The 26,756-nt window shown below is 41.0% G+C and overlaps 1 protein-coding gene across 3 annotated transcripts in view; it reads left to right on the plus strand.

Annotated features, from left to right (window-relative positions):
* The window catches only part of LOC150107066 (epidermal growth factor receptor kinase substrate 8-like), a 379,016-nt gene extending 353,438 nt beyond the window's left edge, over window positions 1–25,578 (plus strand). For 2 of the 3 annotated variants that reach the window (XM_090393421.1, XM_090393422.1), the window contains exons 18-23: window positions 7,853–8,059; window positions 8,199–8,327; window positions 17,054–17,315; window positions 17,555–17,690; window positions 20,456–20,531; window positions 25,458–25,578. In XM_090393421.1, the coding sequence (XP_090249547.1) occupies window positions 7,853–8,059; window positions 8,199–8,327; window positions 17,054–17,315; window positions 17,555–17,690; window positions 20,456–20,527 (806 nt within the window). In that variant the 3' untranslated portion in view covers window positions 20,528–20,531; window positions 25,458–25,578. The remainder of the gene's footprint in view (window positions 1–7,852; window positions 8,060–8,198; window positions 8,328–17,053; window positions 17,316–17,554; window positions 17,691–20,455; window positions 20,532–25,457) is intronic. The other variant, XM_090393423.1, reaches the window with a different exon arrangement.
* The last annotated feature ends 1,178 nt before the right edge of the window (window positions 25,579–26,756 follow it).

A 26,756-nucleotide genomic window follows, 5' to 3' on the forward strand; every position in this document is an offset into this window, starting at 1 on the left:
CAGAGAACAACCAAAGTCAAAGGAACAGCCGCTTCAGCTGAGCATTCTTTTAACATCTGTGCTGATATTACATCAGCCTCTAATGCCAAATTCTTATTCAGTTTATCCAACATACTAAGACACCTGAGTTTCTTCATCCATTGAATAGATGGCACTGAGCTCCATTGTGCATATGGCAGTTTAATAGCTCTGCAAAATGGGCACTCGTTACTTCAGCAATCTCATCTACTTCTGTTATCGACATACCATACTCAATGAGAGTGTTACTCTTTCAAATTCATTTTTTCTTTTATTTACAGCGTAATGATTCTTTTGGATTGTCTTTAGCACGTGGAGCCAGTTACTTTTCACACTCGCACTTAGCTCTCCATACAATGGTCGTGACCATTCTGGCCTCCTCCATATAATTTTCATAACTGACATCATCCTCGTGTACAGATATTCCGTCCACGTCATATTTTTCTTAAGAATCTCTTGCTTAATAAGATTGCACATCTGTTTGATAGAATCTCAGCCTGTTTATCCTTCGAACTCTGCGGATATATTCCGATACTGCATCACTGATGCATTTTTTAAATACTTCCCATGTATTGATGATGTTATTCCCATATAACAACCGATATCATGGAATCAAATTTAGTGCTATCTTCACTTAATCATTTCGAGCACTGAAGTTTGGCATGTAACTTTTCTGATGGAATACTCTTACGCTTAGCTACTTCCCAGGTCAGTGCAACAGAGCATGATCACTGTGACCAATTGGAGGGATAACAGCCACGTCTTTTACTCAATCCTCCTCTGACACTATAATCAAATCTAGAACTCTTTGACGTCCAGTTCATTCTGTCACATGTTGTTTAAGGAAGAAATAACTCAACAGCTCAATAAATTCCGTTTCAATTCTTCTCATGAGATTTATTGCTACCCAATCAATGTTTGGATAATTGAAATCACCGATGAGGAATAATCGTTTTGTACCTCTTAGGTTGATTTGGTAATGTCTTCCATCATCACTAGAAGCTGTAGTGATGTAGCTGAAGAAGATCCCCAGGTCTGTTGCAACACCCGCCATGTATTTCATCTTGTTAGACTCCATGCCACACCATATAGCTTCAAAATCATTGCCACACTGAAAATTGTTACAAATATTGCAACCGTAACCATCTGCCCTTGCTGTATTCAAATCATCGGATGTCATTTATTTGCCCACGTGTTTTAAGGAACTGTGTTAAGCATCTGACCTGCCTTGAAATTTAATGAAAGTCATGTGACAGAGATGAGTCCCTATGAAGGGGAGGAGGATAAATTAATGCCATTGCATGAAGGTGGTAGGCAAATGGAGGTAAAATCGAACTATAGATTGGCTTCCCTTTCTCCTGTGGTCATTAATATTTTGATCATAAGACCTTGTACACAGAATTAGGTGGATGAGGATAATGTTCTTTATGACGGCCCGCATGGATTGTTAAGAGTGGCTCTTGTTTTAGCAATCTCGCTGTCTTTGTATAATAAACGAGCAAGGGTGGTGGATGAAGATAAGTCATACTCTATCATATTTTTGGATTTAGCGAAGTCATTTGATATGCTATTTAATTGCAGCGAATGGATTTAGATACTGGGTCCGAATGTGGCTTTCTTGTAGATACCAGAGTGGTACAAGTGAGCAGTATCAGAGAGAGAGAGAGAGAGAGAGCTACCAGTGGGGTTCCACAGGATTCAGCACTGAGGATGTTACTCTTCAACGTTTATGTGTGCAATATTTTGCTCCATTATTCAGTTATTTGTAAATGATGTCAAGCTTTGGGGAGTGGATATTAGTAAGCTGAAAATGTGGATAAATGAATAGGATCTCATTCTGACTTCACCTATACTGGAAAAAATCAACGGATCATTGGGTGATAGTTGAGAGAAATTGGAACTTAGAAGGATATTGCGATGGTTGTGGATCACAGAGGATTGCTGTAATACTGAGCAGGAGAACACTGACCAGCAGAGAATGAGAGTTTCATGTATAAAAGTGATCAGACTATATCTGGATTATGTGCTCGTTGAGATATGAAGGGTACGCAATAACATTGGAGAGGATGCAGAACTGGATAACAAAAACGAAGTGGGTGCAGAACGTTTGTTTATGAGAATAAACTGAGGGATCTTCAAACCCTGTGGACAGAATGAAGGGAGATATGATCGAGACATTTAAGCAGCTGAAAGTTATTTACTGAATGGGCAGTGGGGAAATTTTCTAGAGCGAACGAAAGGAACAAGAAGTCATTCCTGGTATTTGCAGAAGGAAGTTGTGGAAAAGAAGCAATTTATTGCATGCTGAATGTTATGGAACATTTCCTGAGACGGTGGTGAGAAGGTGAATTGTCCATCGATAAATTGCCATTCTATATGAACTGCTTCGATGAATTTTCACAAAACTTTGGGACGATGATTGGCTGACTTTTATGGACCCACTGGATGGTTCGCTCCCGTACTATTTGCTAACTTGCAGAGAATGTGAATATGAATATGACCATATGGGCACACAGGCAATACACGATGGGTGTTAATTCTGAAGCACAAGGTTCGAGGATAATGGAAGGGATATCATGCTGACCAGGAGACCTCTCAGTATTGAGAATAATAATCAGGATTTTTTTTTGATGTTCTCTGCAGAAGGTTAGAAGAAGTATGCAGTAAGCACTTCGGGGTTTAGTAGGACATGATCTGCTTTGCTCTTCTATACGGAGTTGGAGGAGCAAAGTGATGCCAAGAGGTCTTCTTTCTTTTTGGGTGGTTACCATGGGAATGAGGATGTGAGAAGTTACGCTCAACAGCCTTAGCGAGGGATCAGGAGGTTCACCTATCTGTTGAGTATGAGGCACGCTTATTAGCAACAAATCCAAAGCAGCTTTCATTAAGTCTGCTTTGCATTTGTAGATAGTTTTCCTACGCTGCTTTCTGGCTGTAGTGTGCGCCGAGTGAGCCTTTGAATATCTGCTGAATTTTTATCATGGTCTGCAGAGAGCACTTTTAGAGAACTCGAGCTTGAAGAGAGGCCGGGAGTACATGGTGCAGTTTGGAACGAAGGCCCTCATTCCAGGTTGGATCGTTTCGATCAGAGAAGGTGTTTGGATCACAGGTCAGAAACAGTAATCGGACTTTAGGAAAGAGGCACAAGAATCACTTGGTACCGTTGCAGTACCATGGCGTACAGAGTCGAGATTGGATGGGAAGAGAGTGATCTTCAGAAAAGGAGATGAGGATAAGATTGCAGTAGGGGTTGCCAAGGGATAGCAGTAGTCTGCAGGGCATTTCTAGGGAGAAAATGTTAAAGATGAGGATTTTTTGTGTGATTATGATTACCCCACCAGTTTGACTGCTTAACTCTCCATGTTGATTTCGTACAAATAATTATTTGCATTAGATCGTGACTGACAGCAGGCCATTTGGCTAGATAGAGTCGTCGTCGTTTAACGCAAGTAGTTACTCCACCAACAAGAAAACCACAGAAACACGATTTGTGAAGTTACAGAAGGCCAGCAGGTTTACACTGGTGGTGGACGTTGAAGTCTCTTAGGAAGGCATTTTCACAATTAGGAGAATTAGCTTCCATGAAATCAACGTTTAGAGATAAGCAATTGAAGAGGGTTGTCTGAATCAGGGAAGCGGTTTTAATGGCAGCAAATGAAATTTATGAAGCGAGTGAGGTAAGGAATTCTTGAACTGGAGCGAAATGAAAAGCGAGGATTTGAAGTCTCCTATTTTGGGAAAGTAATTCCTGATTTGGCCAAAGCGCACATTCCTTTCTTTTTTACGGAAGGCATCATGCAGGATGCAGTAATCACGGACGAGCGCAGAATCAGGAGTTTAGGTTTCGACCTGTAAACGGTGGTTCAAATAATGCTGATATTTGTATTGATGCTCCGGGTGTTGGTGAAGTGGATGTGGAAATAGTTTGGATTGGATTAGATTTTGCTAACTTATTTTTTAGGAGGGGAAGGGATTTTTTTTTCATTTTTAATTTTTTGTTTTTCATATTTTTACGATTTTTGTTATTTTTTAGGGGCGATCGTCTGACGTCCGTAGGAAACTAATATTTGTATGACATCTTTCATGGTGGAATCGACACAGAAAACCGAGTGGAGATATGCAGCCGAGGGGAGCGACTTGAGTGCACAACTCCCATGTCCAAACCCCAATCCAAGTATGGCCTCCACGAGGCTTCTTCACTTACTGCTGCATGTATTTGGACTCCCCATCCCCCGGCATGACTCGGCAGTACGATTATTTGCTAGCTGATCGGAGAGTGTTCAGACACATTGCCGTTGATTTCGGTCCCGTGTACTATCTAGCGGACAGAAGCTACTTTACACTTCGCTCCTAGTTTATTAATAACAGCGTGTTAAGCATGCGCAGCAAAGCTTCGCTGCATGGAAAAAGAAAGTTCGCGCTCTGGAAATGAAGCGCAGCAAAAACTCTTCCGATTAGCGGAAAAATATCTCCGCTAGGATGTTGCTGCCTCTCAGTGAGCACCGTCTTTTCAATGTCCACTGATATTTTTGCCATCCTCAGGTCGTACACTCCAGTTCCGTCCAATACGAAGTTGATTTAAATATCAGTTTCTGAGAGAAGTCATTTGAATAAATGATTAATCTTTAAAATGAATTTCCAGCTGGAATAAGTGAAGAAATGTCTTTCTTTGCATTCGCTTAATAGTCAGAATGCAATGAAATCAAATGGAATTGATTTTTAAATCCATCATAGAATCCATCAAATTTCTGTTTCACTTTTCTGCACTTCAAATATCTCGTTCGCATTTCTTAACAGAACTTCTTTCCTTTGAGCATTTTCCTCCTTCGCTGTTTTTCGCAGATGGGTTCAACCTTTTCTTCGCTGCACCCTCTTGTCGTAGTAACACGTCACAGCACTGACTGCACCGTAAAATGGAGTCGCACCTATTCTTCTTGAGATGGATTCGTAATGGGAAACTTGGCTATCTTTGAATTATGAAACGGTTTAAATTATGTTTCTGCTGGTCAGGTGAAGCCCACTTAATATGCGGCAACCAAATCCTTCGCACCAGCGGGCTTGTTAGCAAGTAGACTTGGATATAGCGAAGAGGCACGTGTTTACCATTTGAACGGAGGAAACTAATCGTGAAATAACGGCATTGGTCGACGTCGGTCATCAGACTCCCCGCAACGAAGGTCAAGGCTCTGCGATGTGATGGGCACTGCTCGATGGCGGCTCGGTTTCAATAGCCGGCGTAGCACTGTCGTCAGTTAACTTATTGAAGGTCTGAAGTGACAAAAAGATCTTTGAACTCCAGAAGTAAGGTATTGTTTTCGTTTTTACTGATTCTTCCCTCGTGCAATATGAGTGACGTTTTAATATGATGAACCACCAATCTTTCTTCATTTGAAAAGTGGAGCTTTAGAATATTAAAATTGCAGACCAGCTGGTAGGATTTACACTGGATTACACTTTAGGAGGGGATTCATAGACAGCTAGCGAATAATATTTTGCCGTCACTGTTCTGGCAGGTGAGCCTGGAGTGGCATCTCCCCCCTCCCCTTAGGCTCACCTGGTAAGTGTGTGTGTGTGTGTGTGTGTGTGTGTGTGTGTGTGTGTGTGTGTGTGTGTGTGTGTGTAGGGGAATACTGTGAAGGCCACGATTTGCCAACTAGCTGGATGAATTCTTTACGGTGGTAATGACTGAGCAGAAAACAGACGACTCTTCAATCCTGGTAGCGTCCAGCCTTCAATTCGCCTTAAAAAAAAAAAAAACAACGAAAAGTGAAGCAACACAAAATGGAAAAACGTCATCTTAGTTCTAAGCTCGATGGCCTCTGCAAAATCCACGTCTCTTTTTATTTTTCCCAACAGGAACTCAATTTTCAGCATCCACGACCTCATCAAAAACCTGAAGATTTCAAGTATTAAAAATGCACCGGCATGGATCAAATTGGTAACCACTGTGGAGATGTTGCAAGTGTAAGCGCAACTTCATTGCCACTGAAAACGTTTATTTTAGAATCAGAATTGAAGAAATATTTTAATGGAGTTACTTTGGTAACTTGGAAAAGCGATTCCTTTGTGAGGTGGAAGCATCGAAGACGGTGTTTATGAAGTTTGCTCAAAATGTCTCTCTTCTGCTTCCATGTCCATTTTTGTTCATTTCAATCTCTCTCTCTCTCTCTCTCTCTCCTCTGACACTCGTTGGTCATTGATTGCAGGTTGCGTAGTCCGAAATTCTTCAGCGTCACCATTTTGAAATCCCGAGAAATCCCGCAGGTGGTGGCTCATATAATGGGAAAGTGTCGGAAAGAATGCAACAGGAGCACCTTCCCGATTAAAAGAGAAGCCACTGACGTCAATAAAGAAACGCCCTCGAAAGGCGTGGCGGCTCATTTGGCGAATGGAAAAAAAAAAAAAAGAGTTCACCCACTCCACGCCATGCGTTTACCGAAAGCTGGCGCGGGATGTTCGTTTCCACCGCACCTCTCCAGCCCTTCGATGCTCCCTTCGAGTGTTATTCACCCCCACCCCCCTCCAGTTGATGTTCCTTCATCAGTGAAGAAATTGAGCACGCGACGATTTTCGAACTCATCGTCTGCCTCTTGAACTTTTATATCTTGCAAGTGGTGCGGATGCGAGCTTCCTCTCATCGGTGCCTTCCCGACAGTCGTTTTAAGAACTGCATTCTGTTGCTCGAAGAACGTGACTACGACCTACGTGATGTTCAGAGTCCTATTATAACGCGAAATGATCCCGCCTTCTTCGATATACGTGAACAAATCCTTGTCGATTAGAGAAATCCGGTCGGAATTTGGTAAGGGGTGGTCTCACGTTGCTGTTACGAAAACCGTAAATAAATCTTAGACGGCATGTTTTTAGGGAAAACACGACAATCCCTGAATGCACACGCACAAGAAATAATCTGTTTTCAAGCTCCTCCAATTACGCTGGCGTGGAGTTGGCCGTGCACAATCAGGCAGCGATGAATTCGCTCGCCTCCAAATTCACGTCGATGTGCACAATCACCAGCCATGCAAACATACGGGCTTTCACGGGAGAGAAAGAATGCTTTACAATCTGAGGCGTTATCAGTTAATGAAGTACTTTGGACCCTCTTCCGCGGTCGGATGCGTTCATCTTAAAAGAGCAAATTATTATTACTACCGATTTATGCTCGAATCCTTACGCAGGTGCAGTTTCCAAATTCACTTGACAAAAGGGAATTTTTATTCCCTCCCCAAATAGGGAGGTAAGGGGTCCAGAATTCAAGATCGACTCGGTCTTCCTGTTTGTCAGATCGTGGAGAAAGGGTGAGCGTTCATCTTCTGCGCCAATGTGGAGAGAATCTTTTTTATTCTTTTTTATCTGGAACACTCACTCCGTGTGGATTCATAGAGCGAATTAAACCTGGAAACATCCATCAGATATGCACTCCTGAAGTGGCCGCTTGATGTCACTTTTGTTTGACATGGAAGAAGCTTCTCATCTAGGATGGAGACACATATGCGTTTCTCCAGGCCGAATGACACACACACACACACAATTTTTTTTTTATTAGGAAACACATCTACTCGCAAATGAGGCGCTAAGCTGTGATGAGCAGTCCGTATAAACATCGATGAGAAGCACATCTTCCCCTTTTCAGAAGATCTTCGCTTCCTACATTGTTAAAGGACGCTGTGTTTGAACTCATTTCACGCGTCCAGCTCCTCGAGATTTAGTTTTTCCGTGGAAATGTACTTTTCTTGCTTAAGCGAAGCGGATCGAGTCTGGAAGTGGCTCGTTATTTTGCGTCAGCGATTTAATTTCTGTTTCAGTTTACAGAAAGAATCCTTTTCTTTTTAAGGTTCCAACAGCGAAGAAATGCACGCGAAAAGCGAAGCAGAGCGAAGACCTCTCTCATCCGAGCCTCCTTCGCTCAGAGAAAAGTTCGCTCCGCCTCCACCCCCGCCTCAGCCTCAGGACGTTTCTTTGAAGGCGCCGCTTGTGTCCGGCGAGCTGTCATCCCGTTCCTGGAGCAAAGCTTCGTCGTTTGAGGACCGCACTGCAGGAGGTAATTCGTTCGTCCTTTCTCAGCCGAAAACCAAAACAAAAAAATTCAGTTCAGATTAATGTAATTAATTAATTAAAGTAATTAATGTAAGCAAAAGTTTCCCCCGCTAATCTGCCTTTCCTTTCGCATCTTCCCGCAGTGTGGCCAAAGAGACACGTGGAGCCCTCGAGTGACGGTCAAGACGAAAAGAGGCGACATTCTACGCTGATGAGCGAAATAAAGGAACGAGCCAGAACCCTCACGCTTTCCAGGAACCAGGGAAAACAAAGTAATCCACCGTTTGGTGAAAGTAATCGTTTTCCTTTTTGCCTTTTTTGTTTGCTTCAACTTTTACTTTTTAGAAATTCGAAACGAAACACGAAAGAAATGCAATTCAGAAACAGAAGCGAATCCTCCACAGAACTGCAGGATTGTTAGATATTAGATATATGAAGAGCCAAAGGCTTCATTCGGCGACATATATATATAACTTGTTTATCCCTTGTAATATCCCTTAACTTAAACAAACTGCAGGATTGTTTTTAGTGGGCCAATCTAAAAAATAAAATAAAAGAAATGACGACGAATAAGCATCTCATTAAGAGAATTGATTCCGTAAAGTTGGTAATCGCCTTCCTCTCTGCATTCCGATACGGAACGGCTTCACAACGCACTTTAAACGTCTTGGCTATCGCTGCTGCTCACTAACTAGCAATCTGCTGTGTGGTAGACACTCTGTCTCTCCATTCAGCGTTTATGTTTTGTAAATAAATTTGTGTGTGTGTGTGTGTGTGTGTGTGTGTGTGTTCTTTGCTGTATATTTCCGCAGACGTGTACTGAAAATCCCCTTTTCACTATTAATATAATTACGGCTATTATAGCCTGTTTTTGTTTAGGAGTGTCCCTTATTTTAATACATCGGCTAACATTACTCAAAAAAGGTTTTTTTTTAGGGCATTATGGGTGATTATAGAAGGCAATTATGGCAGAATAAAAGAGGTGGAAAAATTTTGTACATACCTTGTTTTTGTTTCTACGATGCCTTCCAATTCCAAGATCTTGCTGAAGGTTGTTTATAAACGGGGGAGAAGAGGGGGGGGGAGAGGAACATGGGATGTGTGTTTTGACGAGGGAAAATAAGTTTGGAAACCCGAGTTACTATTAAAAATATATATAAATATATATATTTATTATTTTGTTTAGGGCCGCATTTTTGTGGGGGAGAGAGAGGGGGGGACGAAGGGGGAAGGGTATACTTATACTCCCCTTTTCACTCCTCAACAAGAAGTAGTGACGCGGAGAAATGGCTTCCATGACCACCTTTCGCGAAAGTCACAGTTTCTCCAGCGAGCTAATTCCCAATTATCACTTGCATGCACTCGTTCATTGTGGAGTTCAAATCCCGAGTTCCTTCTTGAAAAAAATAAAAAAAAAAGAAAGAAAATCTCACTCGCATGCAGTAAATCGACTATCTCGAGAATCGAAGGAAAATAGTCGACAAAGATAAACCGAAACGCCCCCACTAGTCTGTGAATGGCAGTTAAACGTGATAGTATTTCAGCGTAGAAGCAGCTTGAAGAACTGAAATAATCTCGGCGGTCTGCTGTATCGAGCAGGTGGGTGCGAACCTACAGCAGCTCGTGAGCACCGCTCCTCTGAAATAGCTCCCACATCATTCGTTTACTTTCTCTTACATGTAAGTCTGCTCTCTCTCTCTCTCACTCACACACACACACACACACACACACACACACACACACACACACACACACACACACACACACACACACACACACACACACACACACACACACACACACACACAATGAGCAAGTGCAGTTTAACACCGGTTTGTGATCATAGTTCAAACATACCCAACTGATCCTCTTCCTTCCATCTATCTATCTCTGTTCTTTAGAGCAATCTACCCCATTCCGTTTCTCGAAAGCACACCTGGAGGTCATTCGAAAACAGCTTAACCACCTGGACTTGCTCGTATCACTTCCTTTCACTTCCGTCAACTTGAGTCCATGGTTAACTTCGACGAAGATTTGAGTCTCGATTTGGAATTTCATCTTCAGTGAGTCGATTCCACCGAAGTGTTACTTCAAACAGACGAATCGAATCACTCAGAGCGAAGTGGACGCATTTCTTTTTATTTAATTAGTGCCGCCCCATAGGACACGACCTGCAATTTGTTCGTTTTTGTTAACGAAAGTATACGATGGAAGAAGAATAAAGCAGCAACGCTTGTAGTCGAATTGACAGATGAGCAGAGAGGCCGTTAAGCCCTAAACGCGCCTCATAGTTAACGTCTCTGATGGAAACATCTGAAAAGTGCGAATAATCGCTGGAATTGAAATACGTGGAATCAGCAGAAGCGAAGACAACTTCATCTTCTTCGCAACGCCGATCAATGCATCCGACCCGCCATTCCTGAAAACTGCAGGTTACTGTTGGCGATACCCGGCTGTTATGACGTCGTTCACGCAGTCGCAAATCATAGAAAATACAAAGTATGCTATTTATTTCTTTCGCATGGTGTTCCCCTTTGCTCTCCCCGTCACCCAGGACGGGTTGAGACCTCCTAATTAGGGAGTATTTTATGACTGTGGATCTGCGTGTGTTCACGGGACTAGTTTGCCTGTTCTGGGGGACGAAAACCCGAGTTTCCGTGTGGGAATAAACCCTTCCTCCGTATGACACGGCTTGCTCAACTTCGGTCGAAAGAGACCGACAAAGGTTCCTCATGCCACTGACGGGAATCGAACCCAGGTGTTTCCGACCAAAGGGCTTCGTCTGTACCGACTGAGCTACGGAGGCTCTAGAGCAGAGGTCGACAACCTTTTCACTGAAAAGGGCGCTCCGAATGGCTGACTTATGACAGAGGGCAATTGACCTTAATTTTTCTGGGGAGGGGGGGGGGAGTTGTAAGCTTAAAGTACATTCAATGCACATTTATTTTAAATGAATTTATTAACACAAAATTCTACTTACAAACTCAAGTGTGTACTTAAAAAAAAAAAGCATTAATGTGATACTTGGCATTGCCGATGTTCAACTTACTTATAATGTGGCACATAACTGGAATTTCCGGTTCTTAGGTCTAAATGAGAATCGTTGAGCCGTGATCGATACTTGAACTTCAAACATTTCCTATTTGAAAAAAGAGAGTCACGTGAACATGTCGGAGCACAGTAAGACTATATTTTAAGAGCACATTTTCTTAATAAGGGATTTTGATCAACTAAATTCCAGAATGGTTCCTCACTCTGATGCGACCTTAATATTATATCATTTTTCATTTGTTTAATGTCTAATTCCAAGTCTTCCGCATTACTAATTCGGATATAAGCTGTTATTTCAACAGACAGAGGTGAAAAAATTTACAAAAGATATTATAAATGAATCCAATTCAGAAAATTCCTGAAATCTAACACTGAACTCTTCGAGGTGTGTGTGTCAAAATGCCGTGAAAATGAGCAGTAGAAACACGACTGTCAGTGAAATTTGCAACAATATTTTTCAAATTCGTGCTCAACTATTTTTCAGCAGATGCGATTTCCAAAGTGCCCATTTTGCTTCGAATGAGTTCACTCGCTCGTCTTTTGCGCGATGCGATGATTTCTGGCTTGCACTCTCTCCCAGATTTAATTCATGAAATTTCCCCGTGAAATCAGTAAGAAATCCAAGATCAGTAACTGGGCTTTGTCTTCTAACTGCAAGCAGGATTCGTTCCTCGACATTAGAAGCTCCTTCACTCGAGGAAATAAATTCAAAAACCTCTCGAGTATTTTCCTCTACTTAAGCCATCGCTCTTCCGTACGAGTGAGAAAAGCGTCAAATTCCTCTTCTTGGGAAAGTAATTTAAATAATCGGTGTTGCATCGATGCAGCTCTTATCAAATTTATACTTTTCGTCACCCTTTCTATTACATGTTGAGAAGGTTTTCCTTTCGCACGTGATATTTCTTGGTGGATGATGCGATGATACGATGTAAATTTTGGGACTTGACGGTCTTGTTAACGTAAAGCGATGAATTCATGTTTGTTCCTTTCATTGCCGGAGCCCCGTCGGTTGTAATTGCGTCAACGTTCCTAATGGCAAATTACTTTCCTCCAGGAGTTTTTGAAAAAAAAAAAAAAAAATGCTCTCCCCTTGTTCGTCCTTTTTGAGGAATTCTTCCTCTTCAGAAAAGTTGTCGAAATCCATCTTCACAACGACAGGTAATCGGGAAGTGTCCGTCTGTATATCAGAAGACTCGTTCAATCGCAAACCAAAGCGAATTCACTTTTCAAAATCCTTTTTCAGCTCTGACTCGATAGCAATCCTTTCGCTTCTTTGTGTTCTTCCTGATAGTTGGATTGTATTTATTGCTGTTGTTTTTTCAGTTTTATTTCTGGATTCGTCAAAAAGTGATTCAGAAGCCAACAACGGGGCTTCTTCCACTAACTCACCCCCTAGAAATGGCTTCTTTCTCTCTGCTCACAAATGAGCCATTTTAAAAGAGGCGACTTCCTTTGAAGTTGGCTTCGTAAAAATGCTTTGCTGTTCGGTTAAGTTCGGTTTCAGCTCACAAATCCCATTTTTTTTTTCGTAATTATAGAATTTATAGAAAAGTTGTATTAAAGTTTTTATTCTTGTTTTTTTTTGTTGTTTTACTGCATAGCAAGCATACACATTTCCCCATTTTCCCAATTATTTTTCCCACTCTGTGTTAAAGTTATAAACCTTTTCTTTTTCTTTATGTTATCCATCACGGGTTGTAAAAAATATAATATAAATATATAAGGTAGGTGGAAAATGAATGAATGGGGAGATTAAGCATGAAATCTGGAAAAAGAAAGAGGAAGTACAAGATGAATAATGGTAATGTTCAGTCACGTGAAGAGTATAAAGAACAAGCCAGGAGAGTGACTCGGTTAGTAAGGAAAACAAAAGCAGAAATTGGCAAATCAGGCTAAGAAAAACTCTACAGAATTCTTTAGATATGTGGCAAGTAGAAGGAAGAATGATCGTGGAAAGATGAAGTTAAGGGATGAAGGGGTAGAATGGTAACTGCTGCAGAAGACACTGTTGAGGTATTCGGTGATCAATTTATAAGTGTGTTTCATCCTGTTCAGTGTGGAAGCATGAGGAAATTCAGTGTAGCGGACATAGGAGGGGATGGCTTAATTGTGAATGAGCAGGAGGTATTTGAGGAAACAAATAACCTTGATATTAATAAGGGGATAGGATTTGATGACATGTCACCACTCATCTTCAGGGGATGTTCCAGGATATTGGCACACCATTTTAATAACAGTTTTGGAACAGCACAGGTTCCAAGGGAGTGGAAGGAGGATAAAACTGTTCCACTGCATAAATGCGGTGATAAGGCTGTAGCTTCAAATTATAGACTGGTCTGTATATCTGGAGTTGTGGTGAAGGTCCTGGAGAGATTGGTGAGAAGTAGGATACAGAAATGGGTTGATAACAGCAGTGTTCTCTGTGGTTATCAGCATGGGTTCATTAAGTGGGGATCATGTTTCACTAGCTTACTTATGTACTATAACAAGGTGACAAATACCTTGGATAAGGGAGATGCATAATGCAGTAGTGTAGTTGGATTTTGCAAAGGCTTTTGATAGACTGCCACATGACAAGCTCTTAAATAAATTGAAACAGATGAGATGGTATAGCAGACTGCTGTGTTGGATCTGTGACTGGCGGCCGTCAGATAGGTATCAGAAAGTTGCATATTGGGGTGCAGTATCCCGAAAGGGAAAGGCAACCAGCGATGTGCCGCAGGGGTCAGTTTTGGGGCCATTGTTGTTCAATTTGTATGTTAATGATATTGGGTTCGGCTTAACTAGTGATATCCAACTGTTTGCAGATGATGCAAAACTGGGAATTGCAATGCACAGTCAGGTTGATGTTAAATAAATAAATTCCGTGTGATGATACAGCGTTCCCCCTTTATCCGGGAGTTCACGGTACCATCTAGTACCCCGAAATTTTATCCGGGCTCCGGAACCGGCATAGGCTGACGAATCAGACCTATGGCTGGGTCAGATTCGTCAGCATATTCCTGACTGTAATCCGTGCGTGTCCTCGGACCGGTTTGCCTGTTTGTGGAATGAAAAACACCAGATAAACTGGCGGAAAAAACCCTGCTGTCCACGCCCAAGACTGGCTAACTTGGCTATGACTGAGAAAGATCCTTGAGCTCCTTACGTCGTTGACGGGAATCGAACCTAGGACACTCCTTCTCCAGGCATATGGTTACGAAGCGCACAGCCACTAGGCTAACCACGCGGACAGGCTGATGTTAATGCCTTACAAGAGAAGTTGAATAGATTGCATGAACGGGCACGTAAGTGGAACTGTCAGTGCAATGTTGCCAAGTGTAAGGTTTTGAGATTTGGTAAGCTACGATGGGATGCAAAGTTTACTCTTGATGGAGAAACTTTAACAGAAGTAGAGGAGATGAGAGACCTAGGAGCGATGGTGGACAAGGATCTGAAAATCAGGGGCCACATTGCACAAGTTGCGAAGACGTCACATCCGATAATGGCAGTGATGCAGAGGAACCTGACATGCAGAAATAGAGAGGTTATGATTCCTTAGTATAAGGCCTTGATCAGGCTTCATATGGATTGTTGTGCACAGATTTGGTCACCAGGTTTTCACGGTGATGAGGATATGTTGGGAAGGGTACAGAGAAGATTCACAAAGGTAGTCAGTTGTCTTTGGAATGTGGAGTATGAGGACAGATTGAGAGAATGTAAGTTGCAGAGCCTCGTGAATAGGAGGAAGTGGGGGGATATGACTGAGACATATAAACTGGTTAGGGGTTGTTATCAGGTAGACATGGAAGAGATTTTTCATAGAATGGGAGAGGGGAGTAGAACAAGAGGCCGTTGCTGGAAACTGTTTAAGGAGGGCGGGAGCAAGGGAGTGAGAAGCAGGTTCTTTGCATGGAGGGTGGTTGGTGAGCATAATGCATTGCCTGATTGTGTTGTGGATGTGGACACATTGAATCAGTTTAAGACGCTGTTGGATGAGCATTGTATGCAGTGGTGAGTACCTCACACGATGAGTCTCTGACTCCATGCAGGTCAAATGTTAATAATAATAATAATAATAATAATAATAATAATAATAATAATAATAAATTATTAGAAATACACCAAATAAACCACTGATTGTCACTAGAAAAGAATTCAGACTACTAGCCCAGTGCGACAGAAGTGCGTAAACCGTAACTGGTGATATCCGGTTCGCATTGGGCACTAAAAAGTTTGAAGGTTGTTCGACGCTTCAATATCTAGCATAGCGGCATGCAGTTTAAAAATGCTTCGCGGGAACTTGGATGCCCGCGAGCCCCTTGTTGCCGACCCCTGCTCTAGAGCAGGGTTTCCCAAATTGCGTTCCGTGGGACATCAGTGTTTCACCGAAAGTGAAAGCGTTCCGTGATGTCAGTGACCAAGCCGTGTATTTTTAAACATGGAAGTAATTCGGGAAAGGGAATACCGCTGTTTATGACCGGTCATAAAAATCGCCTGCAAGCCGATTACAACAATGGGCGGCGTATCCTCTGTTCTCAAAAGTGAACTAAATAACACCTGTGTTGCAAATGTTAGTGACCAATCAGCAAGGAAGTATAAAGAACAGTTTTCCACTGAAATTGAAGATCAAGGTAGTGTGTATCCGGTTCTCCGATCTAGTAATACTTTCTTCACAAGTTCGTATTGTAGGGCGCAAGTTTCGAATCCGTAGTGCCGTGATTTTTTAAGAGTAATAGGCCTGCAGATTTAAATTTTAATATGAATAAGAGACAAGGGACTTTGTTTATTTTTGGTATTAAGAAATCTCTCATTGATGGTTTTTGTGACGCAGCGGATAGTGATTCATCCACCTCCAGCCTACAAAGCGATCTCTAGGATGTACAAAAGGAGGGGAAAACTACCAGCACACAGGAGAAAAAGTCTGCATTTACGCGTAAGTACTTATAATAATATTATAAATTTTTGGTGATCAGAATGGGACATGGCAATGAAAACCAGCACAAATTAATTTAATGAAGTTGCCCTGAATAATTATCAATCATTAATTAATTATTAATTATTAATTACTACTTAATAATTACGTAATTATTAATACATTACCAAATAACCAAGGTGAAAATTTCAGGATTTCTGAAGTAGGAAATATCTGGGAAACGCTGCTCTGGAGTATGCTTTAATGTGATATGAAGCGAACAGCTGATGAACACGAGAAGAGGGAAAGAATAGGATGGGGAAAAAAAAAAGAAAAGAAAGAGTCGCAATTGATTAATGGTATTTTTAATGCCATTAATCAATTAATGATTAATGGCTAAGAAATAAATGAAATAAATTCGAGCAATAAAAGAAATAAATGAAATAAATTCGAGCAATGATTTTCAGTGGATTCCTTATGATTTAAGCTTTGTCGAGAAGGTAGATTGAAACGTGGAAAGGTAACCCTCTTTTTGTTTTGTTCACGACTGTCGTGAACAAATTAATGTTCTGTTTCTGTTTCTATTTTTGTGTTAAGACGTTTGTGGAAGATGTCGAGTTTTGTGTTCAACGAGGATTCTTGCTGCTGATTCCCTTAGAGAAGTTCCAGATTGGGTGAAACACCAACAGATAGATTCTGCTTACCCGGAGAAGATGTTCGTACTCGATGGCTGAGCCCATTTATTGAGATTAGTTAAGAAGCATTGAAATGTAAGAGGAAAAGGTCACTCGCAGGCTAAGATTACTCGGAGAAGGCTTCTCGTTAAACTCTTAACGTCCACTCGATACTTTTCTAAATTCTTGCAGATTGGATTCGCGACTGAAATCGAATTCTTTTACTTTAGTATATTTATTTATTTATTATTTTTGCATGCGCAATCAAAAAAGTGCTTTTAGTCGTTCGTGTTGTGCTTTAACATTTCACCGCCCACTGCGAAATGTAAACGTCATGTTAAAAAGCGAACGTGTTTTTCTTTCTCTCTTTTCAATGAAGGACAAAAGGCGCCTTTCGAAGACGCACCTCCTGGACGTCCGGAATCGATTCCGAATCCAGTGGTCGACAAGCTTTCTGGTTCGTCGGGCTCCGCGCAGAATAACAAGAAACTGCTGGATGAGATCAAACCCAAAGCGGCTCCTCCCGTAGCCCATAGGAAGAAGTGCGAACGACATCCCAACGGCAGGTGCGGCAATATAGGTCCGATGTCTACTGAGGAGGAAGTGCGCCACTGGCTGGAGGTGAAGGGGTTCGGCGAAAGGTGAGTTCACTCGCCTACTCCTTTCTCGATGTCTTCTTTGCGCATGTGCAGGAGATTCCCCAGTTTATTTTAATTTTGTGTTCTGAGTAATGGATTCTTTCTTCCTTCCCACTCTCTTATGGATAAGGGAGAGAGAGAGAGAGAGAGAGAGAGAGAGAGAGAGAGAGAGAGAGAGAGAGAGAGAGAGAGAGAGAGAGAGATGGGTTCATTCTTACTTGGGAAATTTCTTTCACTTGCAGGACTCAGCAGCTCCTCACAGACTTCAGTGGAGACGACGTCTTCTGTTTATCCAAAGAACAGTGCGAAAAGTACGTGGGATCCAGCGAAGGGAGTCGTCTGTACAGCCAGCTGTCCCTGCAGAAGTCCTTGTGCGGTGTAAGTATGGAAGTCTCAGGGAGCAGCCACTAGTTGTAAAAGATTCGCTTCAGAAAATCATTTCCGGGAACTTGACCACAAAACAGTTTAAATACTAAGAATTAAAGAAAACATAACAAATCATTTCTCTTCATAAATCTAAAGCAGCGTGATTGTGACCCTACAAAATCGATGATATTTCTTTCTGTTGTCAATAATTTTGCTCGTTGAATAACCTTTTTGCAGCAAACCGATCTTCTTCGATCCATTATCCAAGTTTTTAATTCATTTTCAGTTTCTGACCATCCTGCAGACATTGTGTTTTATAGAATTTGCTTCTATTAATTGCTGCTCGTTTCCTCCAAATTCGTACCATTTTTCTGTAGGCGGAGGCCCAAAGAGCTGCTCTGCTGCCCTGTTGACGTTCTTTTTTGCGTACTCAATCACACTACACTTAAACGCAATCGTATAGCTTTTTCCGTGTATCGTAGAATCCATGGGCTATAAAATTTTAAACACAACAATGTATTAATTAATATAATAATAAATAAATAATGTAATAGTTTAAATGCGTGACCGTTAACGACCGTGTAACTATTCAGACTGATCACACATGACTAACAAGTGATGACTCTTTTTTTCATGTTGCTCCCACTTACGAAAAGCTATTTGTAAATCTGTACTACGCTTTGTACCGTGGGTTGGCTAAGAAGATATTTTTGATGTTTTTTAAATCAATTTTGTATTTATTATTATTATTTTTAATATTTTTATAAAGTCAGGAAACTCTGCTCTAGACCTGAAAAGTTCTCGGCCTAACAATAATAAAAAAAAAAGGAATTTATAATTTCAAAATTATTTTTATTTTTCAACATAATCTCCCTTACGACGAATACATTTATTCCAGCGATGCTTAAGCGCCATTATTCCCTGTAGTGGTTCTCAGAAGATCTACAAAATACCCCTCTACATCTGCAATCACCTCTTGATTCGAAGAAAAACGCTGACAAGCAAGGAAGATTTTTAGTTTTGGGAAGAGACAGAAGTCAGAGGCAGTAAAATATGGAGAATAGGATGGACGTTCCAACAATTCATAGTGCAGATCCCTTAATGTTCCTAGCATTGTCCTGATGAAAGATGATTTTTTTCTTCTGCAAACCGGGTGTTTTCTCGAAAATGAAAAAGCTTTGTGCAAGATGAGTGCTGCGCTTGCTCACAGCAGATCAAAAACGCACTCGCATGAAAATTTCCGAACAGTGCTTGGAGCGTTTTAACAAGAATAAAACTGATTTTTTTCCTGTCGATTTATTACTATGGATGAGACTTGGATTCCCCATTACACACCCGAATCCAAACAGCAGTCAAGATAGTGAACAGAAGCCGGTTGTTCAGTGCCAAAGAAGACAAAGTCAGTTCCATCAGCAGGAAAGGTCATGACATCGGTGTTTTGGGATGCTTATCTTGAGAAGGGCAAAACAATAACCGGGGAATATTATTCCGATCTTTGTAGACAGGACAATGCACCTGTCTACAAAGGTGTTTGCAATGGGAAAATTAAGGGATCTGATCTGCGCTATGAATTGTTGGAACATCCACCCTATTCCCCATATTTTACTCCCTCTGACTTCTATCTCTTCCCAAAACTGAAACTCTTCCTCGCTGGTCAGCGTTTTTCTTCGAATCAAGAGGTGATTGCAGCTGTAGAGGGGTATTTTGCAGATCTTACGGAGAACCATTAGAGGGACGGAATAATGGCGCTGGAGCACTGCTGGAATAAATGTATTAGTCTTAAGGGAGATTGTGTTGAAAAATAAAAATAATTTTTAAATTATAAATTCCTTTTTTCATTGTTACGCCGAGAACTTTTCAGATCACCCTCGTATATGTATGTTTGCCAGGCATGCGCACGTATATACGTGCATGGCAAGCACAGATCTTGACAACTCTCTGAAAACTCTGAACCGTATCCGTTCGGCATCATCCGTCGGCAGCAGAAACTGATGACCAACAACCTCCTTGATTTTGCCCGGCTACAGCAGCTTGAATCGGAGAGATGTGATGCGTGATGACTTTGAAACAGCTTACGTCACATGCGTGCATCTTGCTCCGAATTATTTAAATTATTATTACTGATTGTCTGCGTTTAATTATCTCGATTTATTTTCCTGGAGACGCCCTTCAAGTTTTATTAAAGAGTAACTTGGTAATTAAATAAATAATGAGTGCAAACCAGATTAAGAAAAAAGTCGTCAGTAATTGTACGATGCACGTATGCAAGTGCATGTCGAATGTACCCCAAAAAATTCATTTTGTGAGCGTGGAAGTGTTTGTGTTCAGTGCCGTAACGTGGCGAAATAGGCGCTCGCCACGACCGCAACTAGGTTTGGGGCCTAAAACGTAAAGAGATGTATAAAATAAAAATAAATAAAGAGATATAAAAGTCCACTACTTTATATTGTATTCTTAAATTTCGGCAAATACGCCGCTTTGACACACAAATTCTGCGACTCATTTGGATGGGGTTAATGGGAAGTATTTAAGATATTGCATTTAGTAAAATTTAACTTGTTACATTTAAATTTTTCAAATTTTTTGTCATTTTTGGGTTGGGGGAGCGCAAGTTAGACACTTGCCACAGGCGCTTCATACCCTCGTTACTGTACTGTTTGTGTTAAAAGCCCCTTAAAACAGTGAGAGTGGGCGAGCAAGGCAACTGAATGAATGAATGAAGCAACTCTTTGCTGTATTTAACGGAATTCGTTTTCAACATTTTTTTCCTTTTTCAGTACAAAACTTTAACCGGAAGAGAACTGAAATCGGTGTTGGCGAACCGGAAGCAGAAGGTGGAGAAGGAGTAATCAGGTGAGTTGAAACAACTCTGCTCACATTGCTCTTTACTCCATTTATAGTCCGAAAGACTTAAATCTTCCTATAAAACGCGAAAATACCCTTTCAAGAGCTACTTTTTCTCAAGTACATTGAAATGAAAATGTGGAAACTCCCTCAAACGCCTCCTGCCCTGGCGTGAGCTGATTTTCAGTTCTTGCTTAAACATCTTGGCGAGCTCGTAACTCAAATCCCTTTGGGCGGAAAGAACAAAATTCCCACCCCGTCTAGGATGCGATGAAGATTCTTGCCGTCTTTTAAATTAAAGGCGAATTAGTTGGTCTCATAAGGGATTTTAATTCCGCGAAGTCCAGATTTTCCTCCTCCAAGGCAAGTAAAGAAGAACACGCAATTTCCAGAAATAATCGACTGGTCTCATCGCTTTTCGTTGCTTCAGCTTAATTCTAAACCCAACCCGCCTAGGTGCAGATGCCGCCATCGTGAAATCATCTCGCCACTTCCTGCACGTACGCAGATGACCGCAGCAAACTAATCTCGCCGTAGCGAGAACGGACCCTCTTTCCACCCATTGAAAGGCTCTCGGATAGAATTCGCAATTCGCCTTCCATTCTGTGTCACCTCAAGAATCATGATTCGCCGCACAGCACGGTAGCCATCTAATCTTCAGTTCACCTCCTAAACTGGGGATGTAAAAGGAATTGCCGTCATCCAGACGTTCCTTCGATTCTCTTACCGCATTGGCAAAGTGGAGCGAGTTCGGATTCAGCCGCTCTCGATCCACAGTGCACCTTCTGCTTAATTCGCTTAAATCTCGAAGTGTGCATTTCTTCTTAACCTTTTGAAGCATTTCATCTTACTCAGATATTTCCTTAGGATATGATTACTTATTACCGAGTGTTAAGTGTAAAGAAAGAAATGAAGAAGTTCTTGGCGGCATTGGAAGAGAGCGAATGAATCTGCGGGCTGACTTGAGCTGAGAAATTTTTATGCGAAGGAGATCAAGCGCTAATTCGGAATTGGAGTGTCTGTAAGAAAAGTGCGCGTGTAGTGTTGCAGACTGAAGATCAGAACTGACACGACGTATATTTGATGAAGCGAATCATTTGGAATCTGCGCTTAGCAGCATCCCTCTCTTTGTTGGAATTTTCTTAGTGGAGTTGAAATTAGAAGAGATGAGGAATACAAAGCAATGGATTGTTTTACTTAACTGTAGACACGAAAGATCCGCCTTAATTCTTCTACAAATCGTATCCTGGGCAGTGCCTAGCCCCATACCACGCACTTCTACTCCCTCCAGGCGCACTTGACAGAATAGCAGATACAAGATTAACCGCCTGCGTTGCCGTTAAGTTCGGTTTAGTACGGTGCCTGCGGAACATCTGTTTTAGAGCTGTACTCTCAAAAAGAGGGTACGGAGGGAGAAAGCGGCAATTGGGCTGTTTGGAATTGCGACTGAAACAAAGCAAACTGAGGTTACGAAAGGTGCGTCGCCACACCTGTTCAATCTCCGAAGAACATTCTTGCAAGCGCCCTTCTTGCTCACCACACCTTTCCCGTGTGTTTTCAAAGTGGGAAGCGAAGGAAGAGGTTGCACTTCAGATCTTGACTTGGGTTTGGATGTTTGTGGAAATATTCGGGTGATCGACTCGCACGAGAGCTTTCTTTGAAGACATCTTGAAATGACTCGAAAAGAGAATCACGTTTGTTCTCCAAAACAGGCGACGTGGGTGATTACCCAACCCCTCGTCCCTTCCCCTTCCCTTAGTATTAATGCTTATAAGTCTTTGGGAGAGGAGAATTTCATTTTGCAAATAAAACACAAAAGAGAGCACGTGTGAAGTGCCTTTAGAGGTGATGTCCGGATCCTTGGCACGCAGAATGTAGCTGAGCAGAGGGAATGGCGAGGGGGGGGGGTATTGTGGAAACTGAGTGACTCATTAACATTCGCTTAGTTCGTCGTAATGCGGTCGAACACACTCAACTAACAAATAAATACGTTCTAAGTGTGCTGACTGCATTCCCTCCCCAGCACGCCCTTGTTGGATGTGGAAACCACCCTTGATGTGCCACCTCTTCATGAGATCTGCTAACTCGTAAACTTTATAAAAGCTGCTTCCACAGTAGATAAGTTTTTTATTACGTCTTCTGCATCATACGACATCCTCAGTTCAACTAAACGACCAACGATAGGAATTGAATTCAAAAAACAGCAGTGCGCATGCTTAAATTGGAATCTCTCTACGTATACAGTCGCCTTTTCGTGGATCAAAATCTACTAGGGTGAAATTAAAATTACTTAAATTAAATTAAAATATAGCAGATAAATTATTGAATACAACTGAGGAAAACAATTCCCCAACCTTTCGGAACAGTGAGAAAGTCATTTCGATTAAGATTAGGTCTATGATGTAAGGCTTCAGCACTTTCTTTATATGTCCATTCATGTTTACACGTGGATCTCTGTAGTAATCTGTGGAGTTATAAAGAAAGTGCTGAAGACTTCTTCATAGACCTAATCTTAATCGAAATGACTGTCTCATTTTTTTTTCTGATGCAGTCATACCCTGACTTACGCGAATCCGGAGTTACGCGGTTTCTTATATGTACGTATTCCCGTCCCGCTTCACGCCTCACCACTAGTCGTATCTTTCAGGCGCCGGTCGCATTCGCCAGTGTCGCACATGCTGTGAACAAGCACTGACGTGTTTCGCGCGGTCTCCATTCATACACGATTTTTATAGTGTTGCGATTGGTTAATGTTATGAACTTGATAAAAAGGTTATTACATAAAAAATAATAATGTCGTCCAAAAGAAGCAAGTCCGATTCTTCTACTGCTAGCAAGAAAAGAAAAACATTGACTTTGGAAGCAAAACTCAACATCATTAAGGATTTTGAGGCGGAATGAAAATTTGTGAGCTAGCAAAGAAGTTCGATCTACAGGAATTCACAGCAGCAACAACAATCATAAAAGAAAGGTTTACGGATTTTGGAGGACATGGATTCTAACGAGGAACGAACTGTTGGCAAAAGGCAAGGAATAAAAAAATCATTGACTTGCTATGAAGAAATTTTGCGTGACAAGAAAAAGACATTGTGCCGTAAGACGAATCTCTTAAACCATCGACATCGAAATAACTTTCTTTTTTTATGCACAAAAAACTACAATTATGACTATATTTATTAAAAATATAGGTGTTTTTGTAAACCTTTGGTCCCAATTGTATGTTTGTATATATAAATTACATGCAAAATTATACCCCGAGTTACGCGAATTCGACTTACGCGCTTTTTGTTGATCCCACCTACCTTGTAACTTCGGGGTTTTACTGTATAATAAAAAAGTTATTTACTGTGGCATCGTGTTATTTCATAGTTATGGATAGCCACAGGTTTCGCTACATAAAAACGCCTTTATAAGGCTTCCAGGGGTGCTGAGACCAAAATCACGTCTTTCTGAAGGGACAGTTTCGTGTCGATTTCCCGAGAGAGAATAAGCCGGGGATCGGAATTCAGTAATCTTTTTATCAGCACAATGCGAACTCTTGCTTACTGTCGATTAAAAGCCCATTTCGTGGCGCATTTCATAATCGTTTATTTATTTTAAATCTCCACGAGAAATAAATTCTGGAGCTTGTTTGGCTCCAAATAAAATTTGTTGAATTTCTCAACTCGAGCCAACTTGTTGGAACATCGTCGCAAATGGTCTGCATTCTGAGCGGACACTGACTTGTGAGTCCGAAGCTAGCAATGATTAAAAAGGCGGCCAATTGCCGTCCTTTCGTGGTGCAATATTATATTGGCGACTACAGAGGTTTTTTTTTTTTTTTTTTTTTTGTAAGTTTCGGGAGAAGAAAGAAAACTTATATGCTCAAGAAAAGAGCTATACAGCACACAACAGATAAGAATGACCTACAAATGGAATTAACTACAATATCCAGAGAACTATCTTTAAATGTTTATCCAAAAAGATATACCACATAGACAACGTGATGACGTCCAATACATCAGTACTATTACTGTTCCATTTGTCAGCAGCATTTCCAAAAAATTAGCTAACCTTCTTAAAACCACATAATATCGGAGTAGCATTCAAGCCAATCAACACTATTCGGAAATTTTTAAGATCAACGAAAGATCCTCATCCATTCTACAAGTACTTTGGAGTATATAATATACCTTGCTCATGTGGTATTAGTTACGTAGGTCAGACCTCTAGAAGCTTTGAAACGAGAAAGAACGAACACATAGGATATGCCAGAAACAACAGACAAGACATTTCAGGCCTTTCTTGCCACTATTAACCATCACATTGAGTGGGATAAGAGCCTTATGCCCTATATAGAAGATAACTGCCATTGAAGAACCTTCAAGGAAGCAGCTACAGTCGCCCGTAAAACTGAAAACCTAAACAAGAATCAAGGTCTAACCTTACCAGAAATTTGGAAAGCTTTAATCAGATCATTAAACATCAAAGAAATGAACTTTCATGACAATTACATCATGAGCCATAACGAATAAATCACGTTCTCGAGACACGCGCATTGCCTCGTTCAAAACTAATTTTTTGCATGAATTAGAACCATCAGTTATAACCTAATCTGTTACCTTCATATAGCTTACTAGTTTGTATTCCCTGAAGATGCGGATAAAAAAAAAAATTGGCGAAACATGTAGGACGATAAACTAAAGCTACTCGACGAACATTATATAAAAAAAGTGTGATAGCCTTATAAAGAAAACTTAGTTTGTCCCGCGCCAAACATCCCCTAAACGCGGAAGTCGTTTATCAAAGTTCCTGACTATGAATGAACGTGCGACGTCTTCCTCGAGTAACTTCGGGGGCGCAGACTCCCTCTCGTATACTTTTCTCAGCCCATGTTTTTCTTATTCAGAAGTATGAAAAATAAATTCTAACGCATTTTTTCCCCTTTTCTTGCAGCCATTGAGAAGATGTTGGATAATTGACTGATTAGCTTTTGTTCCGAAGAAGTTAGCGCGCGACATTGGTCGGCAAGTTCTATGTAAGCCTATTTTGTTGTAAATAAAGTGTAAAAATGCAACCGTCACGTGGTCATTATTCCGAACACGCTCGGTAACGTAACATCCGTTTAGCGCATTTCTCATATCCCGGGACGCAGTCCTGAAAGAGTTTTGTTTTCGTGCCCTCAAACCGCTTTACTCTGTCAGTGCTTTTCTCGTATTTTCCACGCGCGATTCGCTCCATCAAATCCACGAGAGTATTTTATTTTAGCGAGCGCCTATGAAAACCGCACTTTGCTCCGAGTTGCCCTAGTGTTGTACTACCCAAGTGATGACTTACTCTTGGACTTGCCGATAGTTCTTCGGCATGAAACTCTTAGATTTCGATCTTCGAGTTTCGTACCGGGCTGTAAAATAATAAGGGATTTATTATCTCCTTAACTGAATTTATATCGCCGGAAAAAATAGCCTCTTGTCTCTTTATCGAATTATACACACGTTAGCACAAGAAAAATATTTTAATTTTTTAATTTCAAATATGTCAGTCTTGAATTAACAGGCTATCCTCACTGGCTTGATAGGAACAGTTTTTAACAAGGTGGAATACCAACAATTGATCATTCAAAAGTAGAACGAGCCGCGTGATGTTACATTGCTAAGCACTAAAGAAGAGGTAAATTTCATCAGAGTGAAGAACAAATTATTAATTCACAATTTCATATAACAATCGTAATTTACAAATTAAATTAAAGATAACATTAGACTAATGTAAGAATTAGATCTCAATTGAAAAAAAAAAAACTTAGTGTGTTATCCGGATCAAACTTTCCCATATTTTTGACAGGGATAGGCAATCATTTCGATTCGACTTAGGGCGTTGAAGAAAGGCCTCAGCGGTCTCTTTGAATAGGCGTTCGAATTTATAGCGACATCTGTGTAGAAGGCGAGTCCTGGACCAGAGGATGGTGTGACGTGTCTCTATCCCGTGTTGTGCCAATCCAGACTTATCGGATTTGTTGTGAAGAATGTACGATTGATGTTCTTGTATTATTTTTTCTATAAAGCGTCCAATTTGTCCAAAGTACGACAGATTCACAAGGAACTTGATACACACCAGGAAGAGACATAGTTGAATGTTCATCCTTAGAACAAGGGATACAGGTGGATATTTTTTATTTTGTAAATATTAAAATATTATTCTTGTGATAACGTGTTGATAATTCCAGTAGCCAACGACATTGTGCTTCTGTAGGACTTT

The sequence above is a fragment of the Typopeltis vanoorti genome, chromosome 5 (genome assembly GCF_054136105.1).
Source record: "Typopeltis vanoorti isolate ZY-2024b chromosome 5, IOZ_Tvanoo_1.0, whole genome shotgun sequence".
NCBI lineage: Eukaryota > Metazoa > Arthropoda > Arachnida > Uropygi > Thelyphonidae > Typopeltis > Typopeltis vanoorti.